The 19,822-nt window shown below is 43.9% G+C and overlaps 1 protein-coding gene across 1 annotated transcript in view; it reads left to right on the forward strand.

The window, feature by feature from the left end:
- The first annotated feature begins 431 nt into the window (after positions 1–431).
- SLC24A4 (solute carrier family 24 member 4) overlaps positions 432–19,822 on the forward strand; it is a 124,873-nt gene continuing 105,482 nt past the window's right edge. The window contains exons 1-2 of the mRNA XM_038405878.2: positions 432–1,228; positions 6,838–6,948. Coding sequence (XP_038261806.1) covers positions 1,072–1,228; positions 6,838–6,948 — 268 coding nt within the window. The 5' untranslated portion in view covers positions 432–1,071. The remainder of the gene's footprint in view (positions 1,229–6,837; positions 6,949–19,822) is intronic.

A 19,822-nucleotide genomic window follows, 5' to 3' on the forward strand; every position in this document is an offset into this window, starting at 1 on the left:
GATGCCGCTCGTCTCCCCCCCCCCCCCAGCCAGGGAGCGTTTGGACCCCGCGCGGAGCCTACGTTGTGGCTTGCTCCCCGCTCTGAGGACGGCCTGCCTTTCACCCTAGCCCCTGCCCCGGCTGCAGCACGCGCGTGGCGAGGGCAAGCAGCTCCCTGGGAGCCTGGGAGGCGTGAGAGAGGCTGGCTCCGCAGCGGCACGTGCTCCTGCCTGCTCCCCGGGGCCTCCCGTCCCCGCGCGCCCGGCGATGCCAAGTACTAACCTGCGAGTGGATAATTCCTGCGCCATTTAGGGGAGCGGATTAATTTGGCCAGTTAATCCCCCGGCGCGGAGGGGGAGCGGGGAGGGCAGAGCGAAGGCGGGAGGGGCCGAGGGAGGCCGGGGCTCCGGCACATGCGCTTTGCCCAAGGGGCTCGAGGAGCGGCGAGAAAGTTGCCTGGGAGAGCAGCCGGGGAGGGACGGGCGCGGTTGTCACCCCGGAGCTCCCCGCGGGAAGCGGCTCTGCCGGCTCAGCCCTGAGCTGGAGCCGGAGCTCCGAGCCTGCCCCCCGCCTCACGCCGGCCAGGGCCCCGCGACCCTCCCGCAGCGCCGGCCGGAGGATGAACTTTACCCGGAGCTGGAGGATGCTGCGCGGGCTGCCCGCGGGAGCCGAGCGGCTGCACTGAGTTCGCCACCCGGCGCCACTCGCACCTGCCGCTGAGAGGAGCATCTGCGGGGCCGGGAGTCCAGGCGCCTCCGCTCCCCCCCTCCCCCCGCCGCGCCATGGGGGGCGCGGGGCTCCGGGCTCAGCCCTCGCCTTGACAGCTCGAGAGACCCCGGCTGCGGGCTGCACCCGCCTGCGTCTCGGCCCCGCTCCTTGCACGCCTCCCACCTGCGCCTCTCCCCCAGCCCTGGCACGGCTGCCCGGAGCACTCCCGCTGCCCGCTCCGCAGCGCCCGGGGCTGGCTTCCCTGTGCGTTCAGCCCGCTGGGGATGAAGCCCTCCGCAGGGGGGGCTGCTAAGTGAACCCCACTGGTCTCCTGGGGGCTTCTTCGCCCTCTGCCCGCCCGCGTCCTCCCTCCGCTGGCTCCGATGGGGCTGGAAGTGCAGCCCCTCGCCGCCCCCCACACCAGGCTCTTCAAGCTGAGGGAAGTTCGCAAGAGGCGAGAGATGCTGCTGCCGCAACTGGGCTTCATCTGCGCCATCCTCTTCTTTGTGTGGTGCATGTCCAGCCTGCTCTCCAAGCTAGGTAGGTGGCCGCGGGGGGTGAGCAGAGTACAAGCCACTGGACAGCCAGGGATCTCGGGCTGGCGTGGGGCAGTGCCTGGCGGTGCACCGGACTGGGGTGAGGGGGGGGGCTTGCTCTCTGCACGCTACTTCTGCCAGGCTAGCTCATTGTCGGGGGGCAAAGTAGCTCCTGGCTTGTGTATCTTTACTAACTCCGGCACTAAACATGTTTGTAAAGCGGGGGGGGGGGGAGAGGGGGAGCTGCAGGAAGGTCAGGAAGGATGGGCTGGCTAGGTCCTGGTGAGGAGGAGGCACTAAGCTGTTCAGCATTGGCCATAGCGTGGAGGCAGCTGGCTTTGATTTGCCCCCAGACCTATCTGACAGTAAAAAGTGACAGCTCTGCCCCGCAAGTGAGTGAGTTTGCCTAGATAATGATACTTAATGCCCAGCGTGATTAAAGCGGAGCAGTGCTCAGACAACCACACCTTTTAGCTAGCTGCGTTGTGGGTAGGAGCATTTCACAGTTCATGACTTGGCTCCCTTTTACTGAACAACTTCACTTGCAGTTAAGGAGAGGGTGAGAGGACTGGCTCCTCCTCACAATTCATGGTATGTAACAATACCTTGCATTTCTCTAGCACCTTTCATCCAAGGATCCCCAAGCATTTTACAAAGCTTAAACGCATCCCTCTGAGGGGCATAAATATTAAACTCATTTTACAGGTGAGGAAACCCAGCCACAGGAATTACATGCATTGCACAAAGTCATACAGTAGTTTAGTTCCTGAGCCTGAAGTAGAACCCAGGAATGGTGACTTCCATTTGTTTCTCTAGCCACTTGGCCACTTACAGAATTTTAAAAAGATCAAGATACAGTATTGTATATCTGGTTATAATCTAAAACTACTTCATTTTTCCCAGAGTACCATACTGATTGAACCAATTTTAGAACAAATAATATTGAGAGTCTGATATTGTTTAAATAGTTTATATGTCTTAAATTAGTCTGTTATATCTTTTGTACAAGTATTTTGAAATTAGGACATTATGAACTGCTGCATTTTTCCGTTATGATCCTGGACTGCATTTCATTCTCTTTTGTTTGCTCGTTTTTTTCCTGATCACACAGTTTGTGCTTTAAAAATGTAAATTTGGGTCTCAATTCTGCAGGTTGCTCTGCACCTGTGGAGACCCAATGAAGTCAATGGGGCACTGCACAGGTGCACAGATGCACCCATCAAACTTCCACTGGAATTATTTTTTAAACACAGATTTTAGCCCTATCTTTAATTTGAGACAATCAGGGTCGTGCAAGAGCAGAACTGTTATTCGCATAAAGCTGGAGATAAAATCTGTATTTAACAACAATTCCCGTGGAAGTTTTAATGCTTTATAACACTCTCCTGTTCAAACTGTTGCCTGTTATAGTTGATACTTATCTGTGATGACAACAAGTCATTAGTGAAAGAAGTTAGTACTCTACACTCTTATAAGCGTGTTATTGGCTTCAGGTTTTTGGAAATTATTCTGTATCGTAGTCTTAAAAATGTACTACAATTTTCTTCATTTAGAACAATTTATCATATCTAGTTCTGATTTTTGTTGCACTGGTTTGTGAAAATAACTAACTGCAGTGTGGTTTGGTCATGAGTTTTTGGATGCAAATAAGCTTTCTCAGAAGTGATTTTTTTTCACAAGATCTTGGTCTGCATGATCAAGCGTATCATGAAAGTTACACTTTAAATTTCAACTATTACCAACAAGTTCAGCCTACCCTCTCCAGGCAGAAAGGCCTGAGAGAGAAGACGCTGAGAAACCAGAGAAGAAATTACTATATAAGCTCTCCAGACACAGAGGGGAGATCCTGACTAACCAGGGGAAAGCTGGGTCAGGTACTGTTTTTAGCTTATTAATTTGTAACGAATCATTATATAAACACTAATCATCAGTTCTCAGTTCACTGTAATTGTTGCAGCAGTAGAACATTTTGGCAATGGCACTGTCTAAACTAACTTTAGGGCCAGATTTTTTCAGTCCTTACTCAGGCAAAATGCCCACTTGTGATGGGGTACACAAGGCCTTTTGTGGCTCCCTGATGGAAGCTATGTGGTCCTACCACACCCCACCCCAGGAAAGGAACAGCAAAGGTGGGTCCTCCAGGTCTCCCTAGACAGGCTGCATAAAATAGCCAATCAGAGCCCAGCAGGCTTAGATAAAAGGAGCTGCAGGGTCTGAACAGGCCAGTTCCTGACTGGGACCATAGGATCAAGGAAGGGTGCTCTTTGCTGGAGCTTGATGGAGAGTCTCAAGATAGGTTCTGGTGGCATTGGTATTCAGTGAAGGGAATCTGAGAATTTCAGCCCTGAGATAAGGGTGAGGAGAAAGGGAAATGTGGGAAAAGACCCAGGGAATAGCAGCAGAAATGGAGGCAGCAGTATGTGGCTGCTGTTTTTAGGGTCCCTGGGTTGGGACCTGGAGTAGGGGTTCCCCCACTGGCCTCTAGCTAAGTGGCTTAAGCCCTGAGACAGGGAGAAGGCTTCTTCAGAAGCCTCATCAATGGGTGGGATTTAAAGGGTCCTGAGATGGGTCTGAAGACCCTGGTGAGGGCAGATGGCATGTTGAACTCTTTGCTATCCTGGAAGGGATTCAATCCTTTTTTGACTGTGCCAGGAGCAGGAAAAAGAGTGCAGTACTACACCCAGCTACTAGGAGGCACTCGAGAGGTGAGTGTCCCCCATCACCACTTGGTATGGAAGTGGGAACTTTGGGATCACCCCCTGAAGTGAGGCGATAATGGAGAACTGAAAAGAGTTCTAGCCCAAAAGCAGCACAGCTCTGCTGAAATTTAGCAGGTGCTAGCTGAAGGGTAACAAGGATCCCAGCAGCCATGACAGACAGGGACACCAAAATTCATACACCTGTTTCTGGGGAGGACTGGGTCTGTGAAGCAAATCTGGGTATTGCTTCAGCAGCTCAGTAAGGCTCACAGAGAATGGCAGGAGGTGCAGTGGGATCTATAACAGCAGCTAGCCTGGCTAGAGGAGCAGCAGCAGTGCCTGTTATGAATCCTGCAGGGAAGAAGCAGCAATGGCTGTTGATCCTGGGAAGACCAGAAGGATATAGTGGGCTGGAGGCCTGAGGCCTAGCCAAGGAGATGTTATCGTTGTGGACAGATGGGACATTTCAGAAAGGCTTACCCTTGGGTGAACTGGGGGAAAAGATTGAGTTGTTGGTGTGAACTAAGGGAAGAGCTACAGAAACTCCTCCAGGGCTGATGAAGAGGCATGAGGCCCAGTTGAGGACATGCTCTACTGTGGTCAATTTGGACGTATTAGGAGGATATACCCCTATATGAACCATGATAGCAAGAGTGACTCTGAGCAACAGGGTACTGAAAGGGCTTCAAGGGATACTCTGCCAGTTGTCAAAGCTAGGACAGTGGTGGTATGTTTTGCCTCCAGGGTGGCAGGGCATTGAAAATGACATTGCCCTTATAGAGAAATGAGTGGCAACAAAAGGAAAAAAGAAAAGGAGAACTTGTGGCACCGTAGAGACTAACAAATTTATTTGAGCATAAGCTTTCGTGAGCTACAGCTCACTTCATTGGATGCATTCAGTGGAAAATACAGTGAGGAGATTTATATACACAGAGAACATGAAACGATGGGTGTTACCATACACACTGTAAAGAGAGTGATCAGGTAAGGTGAGCTATTACCAGCAGGAGAGTGGGTGGGAAAAAACCTTTACTTAGGCTTGAATAAAGACTGGGAGTGGATGGGTCATTACACAAAGTAAAACTATTTCCCCATGTTTATTCCTCCCTTCCCCCCCACTGTTCCTCAGACATTATTGTCAACTGCTGGAGATGGCCCACCTTGATTATCATTACAAAGGGTTCCCTCCCCCCATCTCCTGCTGGTAATAGCTCACCTTACCTGATCACTCTCGTTACAGTGTGTATGGTAACACCCATTGTTTCATGTTCTTTATGTATATAAATCTCCCCACTGTATTTTCCACTTAATGCATCCGATGAAGTGAGCTGTCACTCACGAAAGCTTATGCTCAAATAAATTTGTTAGCCTCTAAGGTGCCACAAGTACTCCTTTTCTTTTTGTGGATACAGACTAACACGGCTGCTACTCTGAAACAAGAAAAGGAGACCCCAAGATCAGGCAAACCAGGGATAGTCAAAGGAGTGACAGTGGAATGGGTGAGCAAGAAAGAATAGGGGTAACCCACAGTGCAAAAGCAGTAGTTACAGGCAAAGGGGATGTAGTGTTGATGGCAGTAGAGAATACACCTGCTCAAAAGGCCCACACAGTGGGAAATGGGTAGAAATTGGGGAACAAGGTTGTTACCACAGAGAGGAAGTAGGCTGAAGTTGAGGTGAATACAGAGGCCACAGAGAAGGTTGACTCTCTGTAGTCTTGGGAACAGGTGTACCCAAGATCCAAGAAACAAAGGAGACTGTGTGAAGACTGCACTCTTTAGTTGAGAGATCCTGAAAGGAAGTACGGGGCACTCTGGGGGGGAAGGATTAATTGCACCTGGAAGTGTGCCAGCTACCCCTCCCTCCCCCCCCAAAAAAGGTCAAAGCAATGAAGCTTGTGCCCTGGTGAAGGCACAGACTGTTGTCCTTCCAGGGGGAAGCTGTTCAGAACAAAATTTTAGAAGAGGTAGAGCTAGGCCTTAAATAGAATGGAGAGCTCAGTAGAGGGGTGGAGACCCTGGAAAGAGGAACAAAGGGAGTTCCTCTTTGGGAAGAGCCTGAGGAAGGCAAATCCTTTCTGAAGAGCTGCCTAGCGAGATCAGCAATCTACAAGGGGCATCGGGAGCTGGAAAAGTGCAGTACCACACCCAGCTGCTAGGAGGCACTCAAGAGGTGTGTCCCTGTCACACCACTGAAGATAAACTGTGCCTGAGTAAGAATTACAGGATCAGACCCTGAGTAACTTTTAGTATAAATTGTTCACGATAAGCAGGTAGAGTCATGATGAAAATGATGAACTTAAAAAGGTCTTTTCTGCCCTTGGTTATAATTACATCACTTCCATTAACAAAAATGTTTACTTTATTGTTATAGCTGTGTTGGTCCCACAATATGAGAGACAAGGTACTTGAGGCAATATCTTTTTAGACCAACTTCTGTTGGTGGAAGGTACACACTTTTGAGCTACACACAATGCTTCTTACATGCTGTATTGAGAGAGATAAATTTAACAAATTCTGATCTTGCAATACTTGCTTAGGCAAAAATTTTAATGGGAATTTTGCCCCATTAAGGTCTGAAGGATCTGAGATTTATTTGTCTGTCTTTCTGTCTCAACAGATCACCTACAAAATCTGAACTGATATAGTTGCCAAAATATTCTAGTGCTGACTGGGTCAGTGCCTTACAATAGATGCACATTGACTTAATCTGTTAAATAAAAAGTAGCTGGAAAAAATGTGCATGTGTTTTGGTTTTTTTTGAGGAAACAATATACAACATTTTACGTGTGTGTGTGTATCTGAAGATTTCAACATCTAACTTAGCTTCTCGGTGTTCTTGTTGGGTGGATGCATACATTCCAATTAAGAAGATATGGGTAGCAATGCTAACAAACACTTCTGCATTTAATATAGGACAAGAATCCACTATTACAGACAAAAATGTTTTGTCAGCAATATGGAGGAACAGAAGATTGATGGCCTCACATAATGTGACACATGAAGAAAAGAACTGTACAGAGCCAGGTAAAACCCAAAAACTTTCTGGTATTTTGTAATACTGTATTGTGCAGTCATAGCCTAAGATGCAGTAATGTGTCACTGTGAATATAAAAGTGTCAAACATGGGGGACGGGGTGGAGAGACTGTGCCGTATAGAAAAAAGGTTTATGAACAAAGTAATTGGCGATACTGCTAAGCAACTCAAAGGTTTTATCTACTGAAGCTAAAAGGTAATGTTCAGACATAAAACTGTGTATGAGGCCTCATGAGGCTTGTCTTGGAGGCTGGATCACACACATTTTCTTTCCTTTTTGGTCATTATTTCTATACATCATTGTTGCTGCTATGTATGTTGTGTTGGTAGTAATGGGGCACTTTTTTTTGTTAAATCATGGATAGTAAAGGTTACAAGACTGAAATGCTTATTTGGGTTTACAGTACCATTGAATCAATTTCTGTAAGTTTAATGTTGCACTGAGCTATCTGTTCAGGTTCTTAGCTTTCACTAATGTCAGAATTGCTGTCTCTGAAGAGGGAAGAAGAAGAACGGGGGCATTTAAGCATTCACTCTACCTCACCCTATCAGCCCTGGCCATGACAGTGATTGTGTGGCGTGACAGAAGATACTGCCTGATGTGAGTTTGGATCTCTAGTGTTTTCACCCTCCCACCTGTCTTGCCATTATCATACCTCCCTTTGTGGTTCATGGTGGGGTGGAGGAAGAAAGTTTCAACTGTAACACTGCTCCTTGATCAGCCATTAGATGCACCCTCTCTCAAAAACTGATGGCATCAATTCCATAATACTACCAGCCTCCGTTAACTAGAGGGGTTGGGAGTCTGTTGAAGCACTAATGCACCTTTCCATAGGGCTAACATCACTACTGCACATGTGCATTTCTAAGGATGAAGTGAAAGAGGTTTAACCAGCGTCAGTAGGACACAAACCTTTTTATCTGTGTTGATGATCCAGAGTTTCTAACTGGGTTTTGGATATGCGCAAAGAAGTCTGTGGTGTATTTGCACATGTAAAACAGTGACAATTGACTTCACTTTAAAAGCTCTTCATATAGAAGAGTAAAACAAATATCTTCTCGTAAGGCCTGGCTATTCCTGATGAATAGTCAAATATTTCTTACTCGTGTGCATGTTATGAGTGGAATGCATTAGTATGAGTGTCTGCCCAAGCACACGTGTATGCATGCATGTGCACACATGGAGTCAGTACTGAGCCAACTGAGAAGTACAAGATCCCAGGAAATGGATGAACAGGATTCCCTCTAAAAGGCTTCAGTATTAATGGGAGTAACCTTTTGGGATGACATAGGAGTTCATTTCCTTACTCTGGAAATTATATATACACGTATGGTAGAAATCATGTTCCATATGCTATGTATAGCAAAGAGGAGGGGGGAGGAATGACTTGAGCAGTACTGACAAGCCCAGGAATTCAAAAATCATGAAGCAACCCCCAAAAGCATGAAAGAGTTTTAGACTAGTTTCCCACCCCCCCAGGTATTTCTCTTGATATTTTTTTTTAAAAAACCTTTAAGGTGCACTTGGTCACATTTTCAAGCTTTTCTCCACAACTATGAAGGCTGGAAACTTGCACTTTAAAAAAAAAAAAGTGTAAAAGCTGAAATTCTCAGTCACATGCCTCCAGGAGCTGGAGCTTTAAGAAAAACACCAAATATTGTGAGACTCGCGATAAAATAACAAGATCTGGCAATCCTGCTTAAGTCAGATTTTTTTTTAAAGGTGTTACTTGTAGTTAATATTTAAATCAACTTACCAAGTCATATCACAGGAAGATAGCAGTAGTGTTTTTAGTCACTTCCCCTTCTACATCTTGTGTATTGCTTATCTCTAGGTGTATTGTAGGGTGAAGAGAAAAGAGCCTGAGTGTCTAGATATAAGGCTGCAAATAGAGAAAACATCCCTCCCTCTCTGAAAGTGTGATGTTTGTAGCTAGAGAGGAAGGATGTCTTAAGAACCTAGGAGCTTTGAAGTGATTGTTGACTGTTAACTTCTAGAGCCTGTGAGACTTTAAAGGCTGGAATGTGACGCCTGAAGCTTTATAAGGCAAAGCAATATGGACCATAAACTCATACATGCTCGCTCTTTTGTAACACTCACATCATCTCTGTGAGATACCCAATAAGTTCAATCCCTATTGCAGATATGAGCACTGGGTCACAGAGAGGTTAAGGATTTTGTCCATAGTCGCACAAAGTTTGGGACAAAACCAGTAATAGTAATTGCTAGTGCCCTACCAAATTCACATACATGAAATCTGGTCTCCCCCATGAAATCTAGTCTTTTGTATATTTTTATCCTATACTATACAGACTTCACGGGGGAGAGCAGCGTTTCTCCAACAGGAGGTCCCAAGAAGGGAGGGGGTCATAAGGCTATTGTAGGAGGGTTGCGGTATTGCCACCTTTACTTCTATGCTGCCTTCAGAGCTGGGTGGCTGGAGAGTGGTGGATGCTGGCTGGGAGCCAAGCTCTGAAGGCAGCAACAGTGCAGAAGTGAGGGTAGTAATACCCCAATCCCCCTACAATAACCTTGTGACCCTCCCAATGACCCCCTTTTGGGTTGGGACCCCCATAGTTACAACACCGTAAAATTTCAGTTTTAAGTGTCTGAAACACTGAAACTTAAAACCCAATGACCATGAAACTGACCAAAATTGACCATGAATTTGGTAGGGCCTTAGTAATTGCAGTTCCTGACTCCTAGTGTTGCGCCTAAACCACAACATTATCCTTCCCATTTTAAGGAAAATCCTGAAAATGGGTTTTAAAAAATCCAAGTGCCCAGGGACTGGTTTTTACCCCAAATAATTTTTTAATTTGTTCTAAAGACAAAAGTGTATGTATATTGTGATAGGTTCTAGGTTTGGGAACTGCTTATTAGTCATCTATCTACTGTGTATCCTAGCTACTCTGGCCCCCTTGTATGTTTGTCTGTGTGTACATATCAAATATAAAAGATTATTTACATGGATGCTTGGGGAGGCAAACTTCACAATCCCCAGGGAATGCAAGTTCTCTTCTCCACTAATTCTCTGTGTCACTTCTGTGTTGTTGCTGAGCTCCTGCTTTATTAGCTTCCAAGGCAGCCCACCCTTCACTCTGCATCTCTTAAGGTCCTTGGCAAAGTTTGTTCTTTTATTTACCTTCTCACCAACATCTATCCAACTCACTTACATGCAAAAATAAAATAATCCCCTAATTATCAAAAGTTACGGATATAGGTTTTTAAATATCATGAGGATCCTGCAATTGATGACAGTTGTGGTAGTTTCAGCCTGGGTAATGGGGAGATGGAGACTCATTAAGATTCTGGAAATCCGAGTGGAGCTTATACTGTCTCAACTTGCCTCTTTTATTGAAGTAGATCACTTTGTATTGTGTACTTTTGCAGACGTTGTTGTTGTATCAAACAGAACACTGAAGTCCTGGCAATGCTAGCTACAAAAAGAACCCCGAGGCTGTGAAGGAGGATGGGGAAATATAAAGAATGGGGATCCATATGTGGTTTTTTTTTTTTTTTTTTTTTAATATTGGAGAGCTAGAAGGGCATGGGTTTGCCCTTAGTCCATCTGGCCTTCAAATCTTGTTTATCAGTGCTGAAATTCACCAGCGTCTGAACAGTTGCTGCAAACTCCTTTTTAACAATAGTATGTTCTGTAGTCATGGGAAGAGGAGTCATTACCCACGCAGACAGTGAGGGTGGATGAGTTGAGAGCAGGTGGGATGCACATCATCACCGTACCAATCGCCCCATCCTATGGGAAGCCACACAGGAATAGCAATAATGCATTTTTTCAAAGCTAGCAAGAAAAGTCAGTGAGGCTTCCCTCATGAAGGTGTCTCCAGGCTGTTGGCTAGATGCAGGGGGTGGAGGAGTTACACTACTTGGAATAAGTCGGGGGTTTGGTCTCCAGCATTCTTGCAAGATTTTCTTAAAGTCTGAGCCATCCATATAAGAGCCCTAGGCCTGGCTCTGTAGCTTCCCAATACCTAATTTCTTGGCTTTTTTTGGAGTTTTTGTTGGCCAGACATGCCATTCTATTATCTACCAGGAACGTCCCATAAAAGGGGGAGTTTCATCCTGGGGCAGCTGAAAGAATGGCATGTCTGGCCAACAAATCTCCAAAAAGCCAAGAAATTGGGTATTGGGAAGCTACAGAGCCAGGCCTAGGGCTCCTCTGTGGTGGCTCAGACTTCAAGAAAATCTTGCAAGGATGCTGGAGACTGAACTCTCTGATGGGTGGGAGTTATTCCACTTGGAATAAGCAAACAACCTACTTTGAAAAGGTGCATTATTGCTGCTACTCTGTAGCTTTCCATAGGATGGGGTGATTGAACCTCAAGTTAGTAAGAAAACCATCAGAAAGGAATGGTCATCATTAGTATCTTTGTGGTTCTAATACATTTACAACCACCTTTTTTGCCTTATCCAAAGTCTTATTGCCATCTGCCAGTGGTCGCAGTAGCTCACAGTGCCATCTGCCCACCATGGCTGACTTAGATTCTCTACTCCTGATGCCACAGTGCCTCCTCTTTCAAAATACTCCCACAATCTCCGTTTTCTTCAGAACTCTGAGTAACATTTTGAGAGTAATTACAAGTGAGGAGTGATTAGAATGTTTCTAAGTAGAAGACGCACAGCAACATCCAGTCATGTGACTCAGCTGAATCATTAGAATATTGGAGCAATTGATTTGGATTGCTTCCAACACAGAAAATATTCTCCACTAATAACTGCATTGACTCAATAATTTGCCATGGATTAGGAATAATAAATATATTAGCATAAACTGCTGTTCGTACTCGTCTCTACCTAATTTGTGGGCTGCTTTGAAATGGAAGTTATGACTTTGTCTAGAGACCCCTCCCTGTACAGTTCATGAGCTATGTTGATTTACAACAGCTGAGGATCTGGCTTAGTGTGCCACTCTGATGGATATAAATGGGTACAGATGAAGGATGGCTCAGTGGCAGGGTATGGCTCAACATTTATTTCAGATTTTCATCTTTCCTTTATTAAAAAAATATGCTACATTGCTACATATGCTAAAACTTGGTGGAGGGAAAAAAAATCACAATACACAATACACATCCCTCATACAATGTGCTTGCTAGCAGCAGGTGCACCTCTTGCCTTCCTCTGCAGCATGGGGACTTGCTGGTTGAACTAGAGTAAATGATGGATTCTCTGTGATTTGAAGTCTTCAAATCAAGATTTGAGGACTTCAGCAACTCAGCCAGAGATTATAAGCCTGTTGCAGTAGTGGGTGGGTAAGCTTCTGTGGCCTATGATGTGCTGGAGGTCAGACTAGATGATCATGATGGCCTATCTGGCCTTAAAGGCCGAGTCCACCGTCAAAGCATAGAGAGAAAACAAGTGGCAGACTCTGATCTCTATTATACCAGTGTAAATTCATAGTAACTCAGACTTAAGTGACACACATGCTGATGTAAACATTATTCCTCTGCCTGTAGAATAAACCTCCTCTTTTCACCCAGTACCTTTTTAAAGTGTTCGTTTTTTTGTTTTTAAAAAGCTGTAACAGTCTAGCCTAGATCATATTCCCAGTTTGCAACAAATGATCTTTTGCCCAAATGATGACTAAATTTGGAAAGGTGTTTTTGTTTGTTTTTGATTTTTTTTTTTAGCATTTTAATGTAAAAGCTGTAACATGATCCACTGTTACTACCATGCTTAAACACAGTATTTCTTTAAAATCAGTGAGAACAGTATTTTTGAATAGACAAGGGACATTCTTATGTTTAAGACTCTGATTCAGGCCATCTGGGTTCACTTCTCTGATCAGCTACTCCCTGTGTGGCCTTAATTAAGTCACTTAATATATCTTCAGTTCCTCATCTGTAAAATGGGGATAATTTTTTTTCTCCTGTGCTTTCATTATAAGACAATCTAAATAGTGAGCTCATCAAGGCCCAATGTGCCTCTCATTGTCTCTGTACAGTGCCTACAGAATAGGGCTCTTATCTCACTTTTGTCATACAAAAATCTGTATTATGCTCTGCAAATGCTCCTTTTCTTTCATAACTATTCCAGCATTTCTGTTCTGAGGCATAGAAAATGAACAACCACACTAATACCATTGATTTATCAACAGTATGCAAGTTTTGACTTCAAATGTTACTTTAGTCACATCCTTTTAAACTCCCAAAGTCCCAGCCAGTAACTTGGCAAATTTTAATCTTAGTCTTAGGCTAAAAGAGACTGAAATCATGGTAATGCACAAGAGTTCTTGGTTTCAGATACAAATTCTTAGATGGAAAGAGCAACTCTCTCTATACACATGCTGCAGAAAGATTTACTAACCAGCAAGCACAAAACTTATTCCAGTTGCTAATTGTCTTCTTGTCTTGTAAAAAGTAGTCTCTGGACTCTCTTGAACTTGTAGATACTGAGTGCTGAGCTCTATCAATTGGGATCTCACTTGATGTTTTCTGTTTCCTAGGGGAGTTAGATCTGTGATTTAAATGTATTTATAGTGGACTTGTTGCGGGCAACTCACAAATACTTAATGGCAGATTATTCTTGTTTAGGGAACTTGGAAGCCGATCAGAACTTACTCTTAGAATTAGGTTCTGACATTTCATGTCAGGCTTATTGATGGGTGTGTTACAAGAGCAGGCAGGAGGAAGATGCCATTGAAGTTGTAAGGGCAGAAATGGTCTTGTTCATGTGGTTTTTTTGGTGGTTGTTGTTGTTATTATTATTTATTTTTATTATTTTATTTTATTTATTATTGTGAAATTTCTGCAAAGAGTTTAATCTTAATTGAGCTAGAAATCCAGCCTAAACTGTTTTCTTCCCAGCGTTCAATTAAAACTCATGCCTGAAACGTTAAAAAGCAGTGAAACAGATCTCTCTGCATTTTGGCACAACCTGCCAGCAGGGTTCCCTTGAGAGCGAGATCACAAGATGAACTCCAGGATAACTTATCCATTTCCCAGGTCTAGATGCCTAGACTGCAGAAGGTGGTAGTTAAATTCACAGTAACTATATATCTAACTAAACCTGGCATTTAGCAACACAGTAAACGAATGACATTTATTTGTTTCCTCTGTTTTTACTATATATACCTCTATTGTTGAACTTTACAAGTATTACATGATATAATCACTATTTCCTGTTTCAGAGTAGCAGCCGTGTTAGTCTGTATTCGCAAAAAGAAAAGGAGTACTTGTGGCACTTTAGAGACTAACAAATTTATTAGAGCATAAGCTTTCGTGAGCTACAGCTCACTTCATCGGATGCATGTACAAAGTATTTGAGATGCTGGATTGCTTGATAGATTTTTAAAACATTGTAACTGTTATTTGATTTTAAATAGGTGGCTCTGGTTTGTGATGGCCCTGGTCCTACCCTGTATATTACATTTAAGTGCTGTACTTTCCAGTCTTGTTTGACTTTCTTGCTTGCTTGTCCTGATTCTCCTAGTGTCTGTCATCAAATCCCTCTTTTCTTAGCCTAATCTTATCCAAGGAAAGATATCTAGATAGGGGGGTAATGGGCAAGGAAATGCTCCTTAAAATAGATGGTCTCTTAAAATGCCCAGAAAATGCTGTGGATGACAGTATGGTCCCTTTAAAGATCTCTCTTGATCAACTGATTTTTGAGTCAGCCAGGGAAGATTTTGTACTGAGATCCCTGAAATTTTTTTCAATATCATTCTGAAGTGCCCAATGGAAATGAGCTAGATGGTATCCCAGATTCAGGTCTTATAGCTTTGAAATGCCTAATGTTCCTGTTACTGAGTGGTTAATTTCCCCAGGGAAATTGAAAGAAACCTTTGTGGCTTGGTAGCCCATATAGCTTGTAGAGCTTCTAAAGGCCAGTAACCATGACGGCTCACTTGGGCTGGATAAGACACATATGCTTTATGCAGTTACTGTCTGGCCTCTCCATAGATCAAGAGGGAATCAGCTTCTTTTATGAAGCTCTATTTTAACACGATTACATTTTTTGGCTTGAAAAGTTTTGTTTGCATTGAAAATTGGCAGATCTTCACTGATGGCTCTTCTTTGGACTGTAGAGATCTCATTCTTTGCTTTCAAATTATTCCGTTAGTTGAGGTCACTTAAAAATCAAAATTTCAAACCGCAATAACTTTATCTAACATTTTGTTGTCTCCCTCGAGCTTAGTCCCTTCAAGCTTCCTAAAGAGTGATCTTTGATTCAAAATGTGTACTCTGGCTATATTTAAAGGAACATGTATTGCTAGCAATTTTTGTTTGTAGTTCTGGGCTCAATTCTGCTCCCACTGACGTCAATAAAAGGTTAGGGGTGCATGTGTTTTGGCCACTGACTTAATTGAGAGTGTGATTTTTTTCCCATCTTTCTTCAGGTGTTCATGATTCTATGCAGAAGTAATGCTCAATGGAGAATTAAGATAATTGTAATACACATAATAAATAAATTAAATTATTGATGAGCTCTAATCAAGGATCAGGGCCCCACTGTGCTAGGGGATGTACAAATATGTAATTAGAAGGCAGTCCCTGCCCCAGAGTACTCCCAACTTAAGTTTATGACAAGATGCAACAGGTAGATGAAATTGACAATATTGTCTGGAGTGGAAAAAGCATTGTAAACCATGCTGTGTGCATGTTAATTCATGCTTTGGAAGCCAGTTTAGGACAGAGATTTTATGAGATGTTGCATTGCCTGGTAGATTTTGAACCACTGATAGTGTAATGTTTTTAAATAGGTGTTTCGGGGCGGGGAGGGCATAAGAGAGAAGGGCAGTTGTCTTGGTTTGTGGCAAAAGTAAGTCTTTGGGAGGAAATCCAAATGTTGGCTTTACAGAATTTGACTGCATGTTGAGTGTCCCCCTACTCACCCTTCCCCCACATAAGGGATGTCAGAAAACTGACACTAGCATCATTGGCAGAGCGGAAGTGGGGGTCAGCAGTGCAATAAGGTAATAGATATGATAGGTGGGGAGAAATCATGAAGAGCTTTAAAGGTGAATCCTAGAAGTGCACTGTGGAGAAGGGGGAAGCCAGTAGAGGCATACAAAGAGCTGGAGAGGGCAGAATGATGAACCAGGGAACTTGCAACTACTGCCTTATTTTAAAGCTGGTTTGGACTTTGGAAAACAGAAGAGTAGAAAAATCATCATGCTTTCAAACATGTAGGGATAAGTTCCACTGACAACTAGACTCCATTGAGGAAAAGACATTTAAATGGCTCAATTTTTAAAAATTGATGCAAGGTGTCTGTTTTCCTCTATTTGTCCAACAGAAATACACCAACACATTTGAAATATAGGTAAAGTTTGGTTCGTAAGAGGCATTTTAAAAGGCAAAGTAAAATGCCATCATCTGAAAGTCTGGACTTGATTCTCTGTCATTGAAGCTAATGAACTAAAAATCCTATTTCTATTGTTTTTACTGTATTTGTGAATGTGTCAATGAATTGTCTCAGACATAGACGTGGCTGTCCACTGTCCAGGCCAAAAGTATTCCATGAAGGTGTCGGCAGTAAAAGTGGCATCACTGCTATTAAAACAGGGAAGCAAACTTTAAGGCCTTAAAAACTGATGAATTCCTTTTTCTTTAAAGTGAGTAAACACTGAAGACATTACAGTGAGAAACATTATGGCAGAGGCACTGACACTGTGGGTGCTCCGGGGCTCAAGCACCCCTGGGTGGGGGGAATAGGGAGCACTCAGCACCCACCAGCCACGGGGATTCTGGCTCTGGGACTGGCCCCTGATCAGCTGTTCGATGGTTGGGAGGTCCTCAGGAGAGGAGGGGCAAAGAGGAAGGAGCGGTGGGGGAGTGGGGTCTCGGGGGGCGGGAGGAGGAGGCAGAGTGGGTTGGGAAGAGCTCAAGTGAGGGTGGGGCCTGTGGGGGCAGGAAAAGGTGGACTGAGGGTGGGGCCTTGAGGGAAGGGACTGAGTAGGGGGTGGAGCACCCACCAGGAAAAATACAAGTCAGCACCTGTGCATTATGGCCTTAAACAGGAGTGAATTCATCCCTGCTGTAGGTCCATTGACATGTGAATACAGTGGGGTGGACTCTCTAGGTAGAAGCACTGGGGTGTGTACATATGAGCACATTTATTTTAAAGCTTCCCTTTTAATAACTTTTTGCATGAACTTAGTGCTGGTGACAGGTATGACATTAATACCCCTGGTGAGTGAAGTCCTCCGTTTCACCAGAGAGCAGATGCAGCACAAACAACCAGTGCTGTCCTTCCAACAGTGTCCTGCCAATGTGCCTCACCACCTCTGGGAATGTGAGTCTCCACACCCACTCAGTCATTGGCCTCTCTTATGAGACTGCCAACTGTGGTGTAGACCCTTGTTCAGTTGGACGAGGGATTGACATAAGTACTTTAAAATCACTGAATGGTGAAATTAAATGTGTGTGGATGCAGGGCAACCAGTTATTTTGAAGAGAGACCTGAGTTTCCAGATACGCATAGTTCAAAGGGACAAGTTATGAAAAATGTAGAAAGTGGAACTTTAACTTTTGAAGCTTAGCAGTATAAAAACAGTATGGGAGGTAGAATGGATTTTTCAGTTTTTTGTGATTCAGTATGAGCTTTGAACTTTACGATGGTGTTCTAACCCGAAATACTGAATCTCTAAGATGATTTTATGGTACCATAAGTTTCTTTAGGGGCAGACCTCAGCTGCTGTAAACTGTTATAGCTCCCTTGAAATCACTAAAGCTATGATGATTTATACCAGGGGTGAGGATCTGCCCCTTAGACTCCCTGGAGTTGGATGTTGAGAATTTGCTTATACTTTAGTTTTTCTGAATGTAATTATTCTGGGATGAGCATTGTGTCATCCTAGATAATGCTTTGGTGGAATTGACTAAGATCTTCCTTGTCTGTCACTCTGATCATGTCATGCTCCCTTTTTGAATCCCTCCACTGACTCCCTGTTTGCCATTGCATCAAATTCAAGCTATGCTATTACACTTCAATTCCAAGTCTTTCCCTACATACTTATCTGCTCTGGGCTCTTGTATATGTCCCTTGCTCATTCCTCCACTCTGCCAGTAATACCAGATTTGAATGTCCATGGATCCTCTTCTCCACTCTGTTTCCCTCATGGACAGAATGTCCTCCCAGAACTAATCTGGAAAGTAGCTATTCTCTGCTCCTCCAAATCTGTTCTCACAAACCACTCCTGTCATGATTCTTTCAAGAAATCAGCCAGCTAATGTTGGATGGTTTGAGAGGCAGTCACATGATTAATATTTTATTAAAACAGTAGCATGTAGAGATTGAACTGGCCAATTGAGATTACAGGCTCCATTGCCCCAGATGCTTTCCAAATACATAGACAGTCCCTGTTCCAAAGATTGTGCAATGTAAACAGACAAGTCGAAGGGTGGGAAGGGAAACAAAAGTAAAATGACTTGCCCAGGTCAGTGGCAAAGCTAGGAATTTTTTTATCAAGCTGTATTCATAGCAAGTCCATATCAGTGTGAGATCTACTGTTACCCACATCCTCTCCTCCCCCCACCTGTCACATCCTCTTTTCTCACCCCCTAATGCACATGATTTCTAACTGGAATGTAAGCAGTGTCTTTCTACATGGTTTTTACAACACCTACCAGAATAGGGCACTGATCCTGCTGGCACTATGAATATGAAATAATTTATAATACATAAGTGTATTTTCAGTATGTTTAGGAAGTCACAGTAAAGTGGAGTGAAAGTCCAGAACTGCTTCACTGCACTTAAAACTTTCACTCTTCTGAAGCTCATAGTTTATAAAGTGAATTTTCAAGCTGCTCCCTGAGGAGTGCAGCAATTATTTTTTACCATATAGATATTCAGTGTTGTATTCAAAGTGATTATCACCTCCTGCTCCTACTCTCATCTGGCTGAAAGGAAGAAGAGATCTGTAATATGTAGGGAGGAGTGAAGCAGAATCCCTGAATGACTACATTTCCACTGTTGTTCCCGGTGGGGTATGAACCTGGCTGGCTTACATAAAGCTGCTTCCCAGAGGAGTAAGACATGGCCTTCTAGGGTAGGTCTTCGCCACACAGTTAACCCAGGCTCCTACATTGGTTTTAGCCTGAATCCCTCTACCACCCAAACAGAAAAACCTGTTGTGACACTGCACCCTATATTCTTCAGTGATATTATCATTATGATTATTATGTCATAATCCTAACATTTTATGTAAGATAAGTCATGTGAGGTATCATTGGAAATGTTATGGTTTGCTGAATATGATTATCCTATTTGTATGCATGTATCATTTTTGTATCTGAATTTATGAATATTGACTATGTAGCTGTATTTCAAAATGTAGTTTTGGGCAATACCCACTAGGCAAAATGCTCTCAGTCTAGATGGCTGGCAGGGAAGGGTCCATTCAGCTTAATGAGCCATTAGGAAGAAACCGTAGGCCTTAGGAGAAGCTTATCTCCCTCCTGGGGAGCCTTCCTGAGGATGCTACATACAGCCTCCAAGTAATGGCGGCTGTGGCACAACAGGGACATGTGACCAGGTCACCTGGTGCTGGACTCTATCTTGGGATGTCAGTATTTTTTCCACTAACTGGCGTGGGAACAAGCTTTGAAACAAAGGGTTCCCACCATATAGAAAAGCTATATAAGGTGGGGTGTGACATCATCTTGGTTCTTCACCAACTCTCCACCCAAGAAGACTCCTGGAAACCACCTGAGGAAAACACACTAACTTGGGTCTAGCACGTCACCCAGTTCAAAGAGTTTTAGCTTGTGAATGGAACACCTGGGGATTCCAAGCTGTAAGCAAGTGCAGCTTGCCCCTTAAGAATCTGCAGCCTGCTTGTACCTAGGGTGAGAATCTGCTATTCATATCGAGTCTGTTTAGTGTATTAAGCTTAGTTT

The sequence above is a fragment of the Dermochelys coriacea genome, chromosome 6 (assembly GCF_009764565.3).
Source record: "Dermochelys coriacea isolate rDerCor1 chromosome 6, rDerCor1.pri.v4, whole genome shotgun sequence".
NCBI classification, from domain to species: domain Eukaryota; kingdom Metazoa; phylum Chordata; order Testudines; family Dermochelyidae; genus Dermochelys; species Dermochelys coriacea.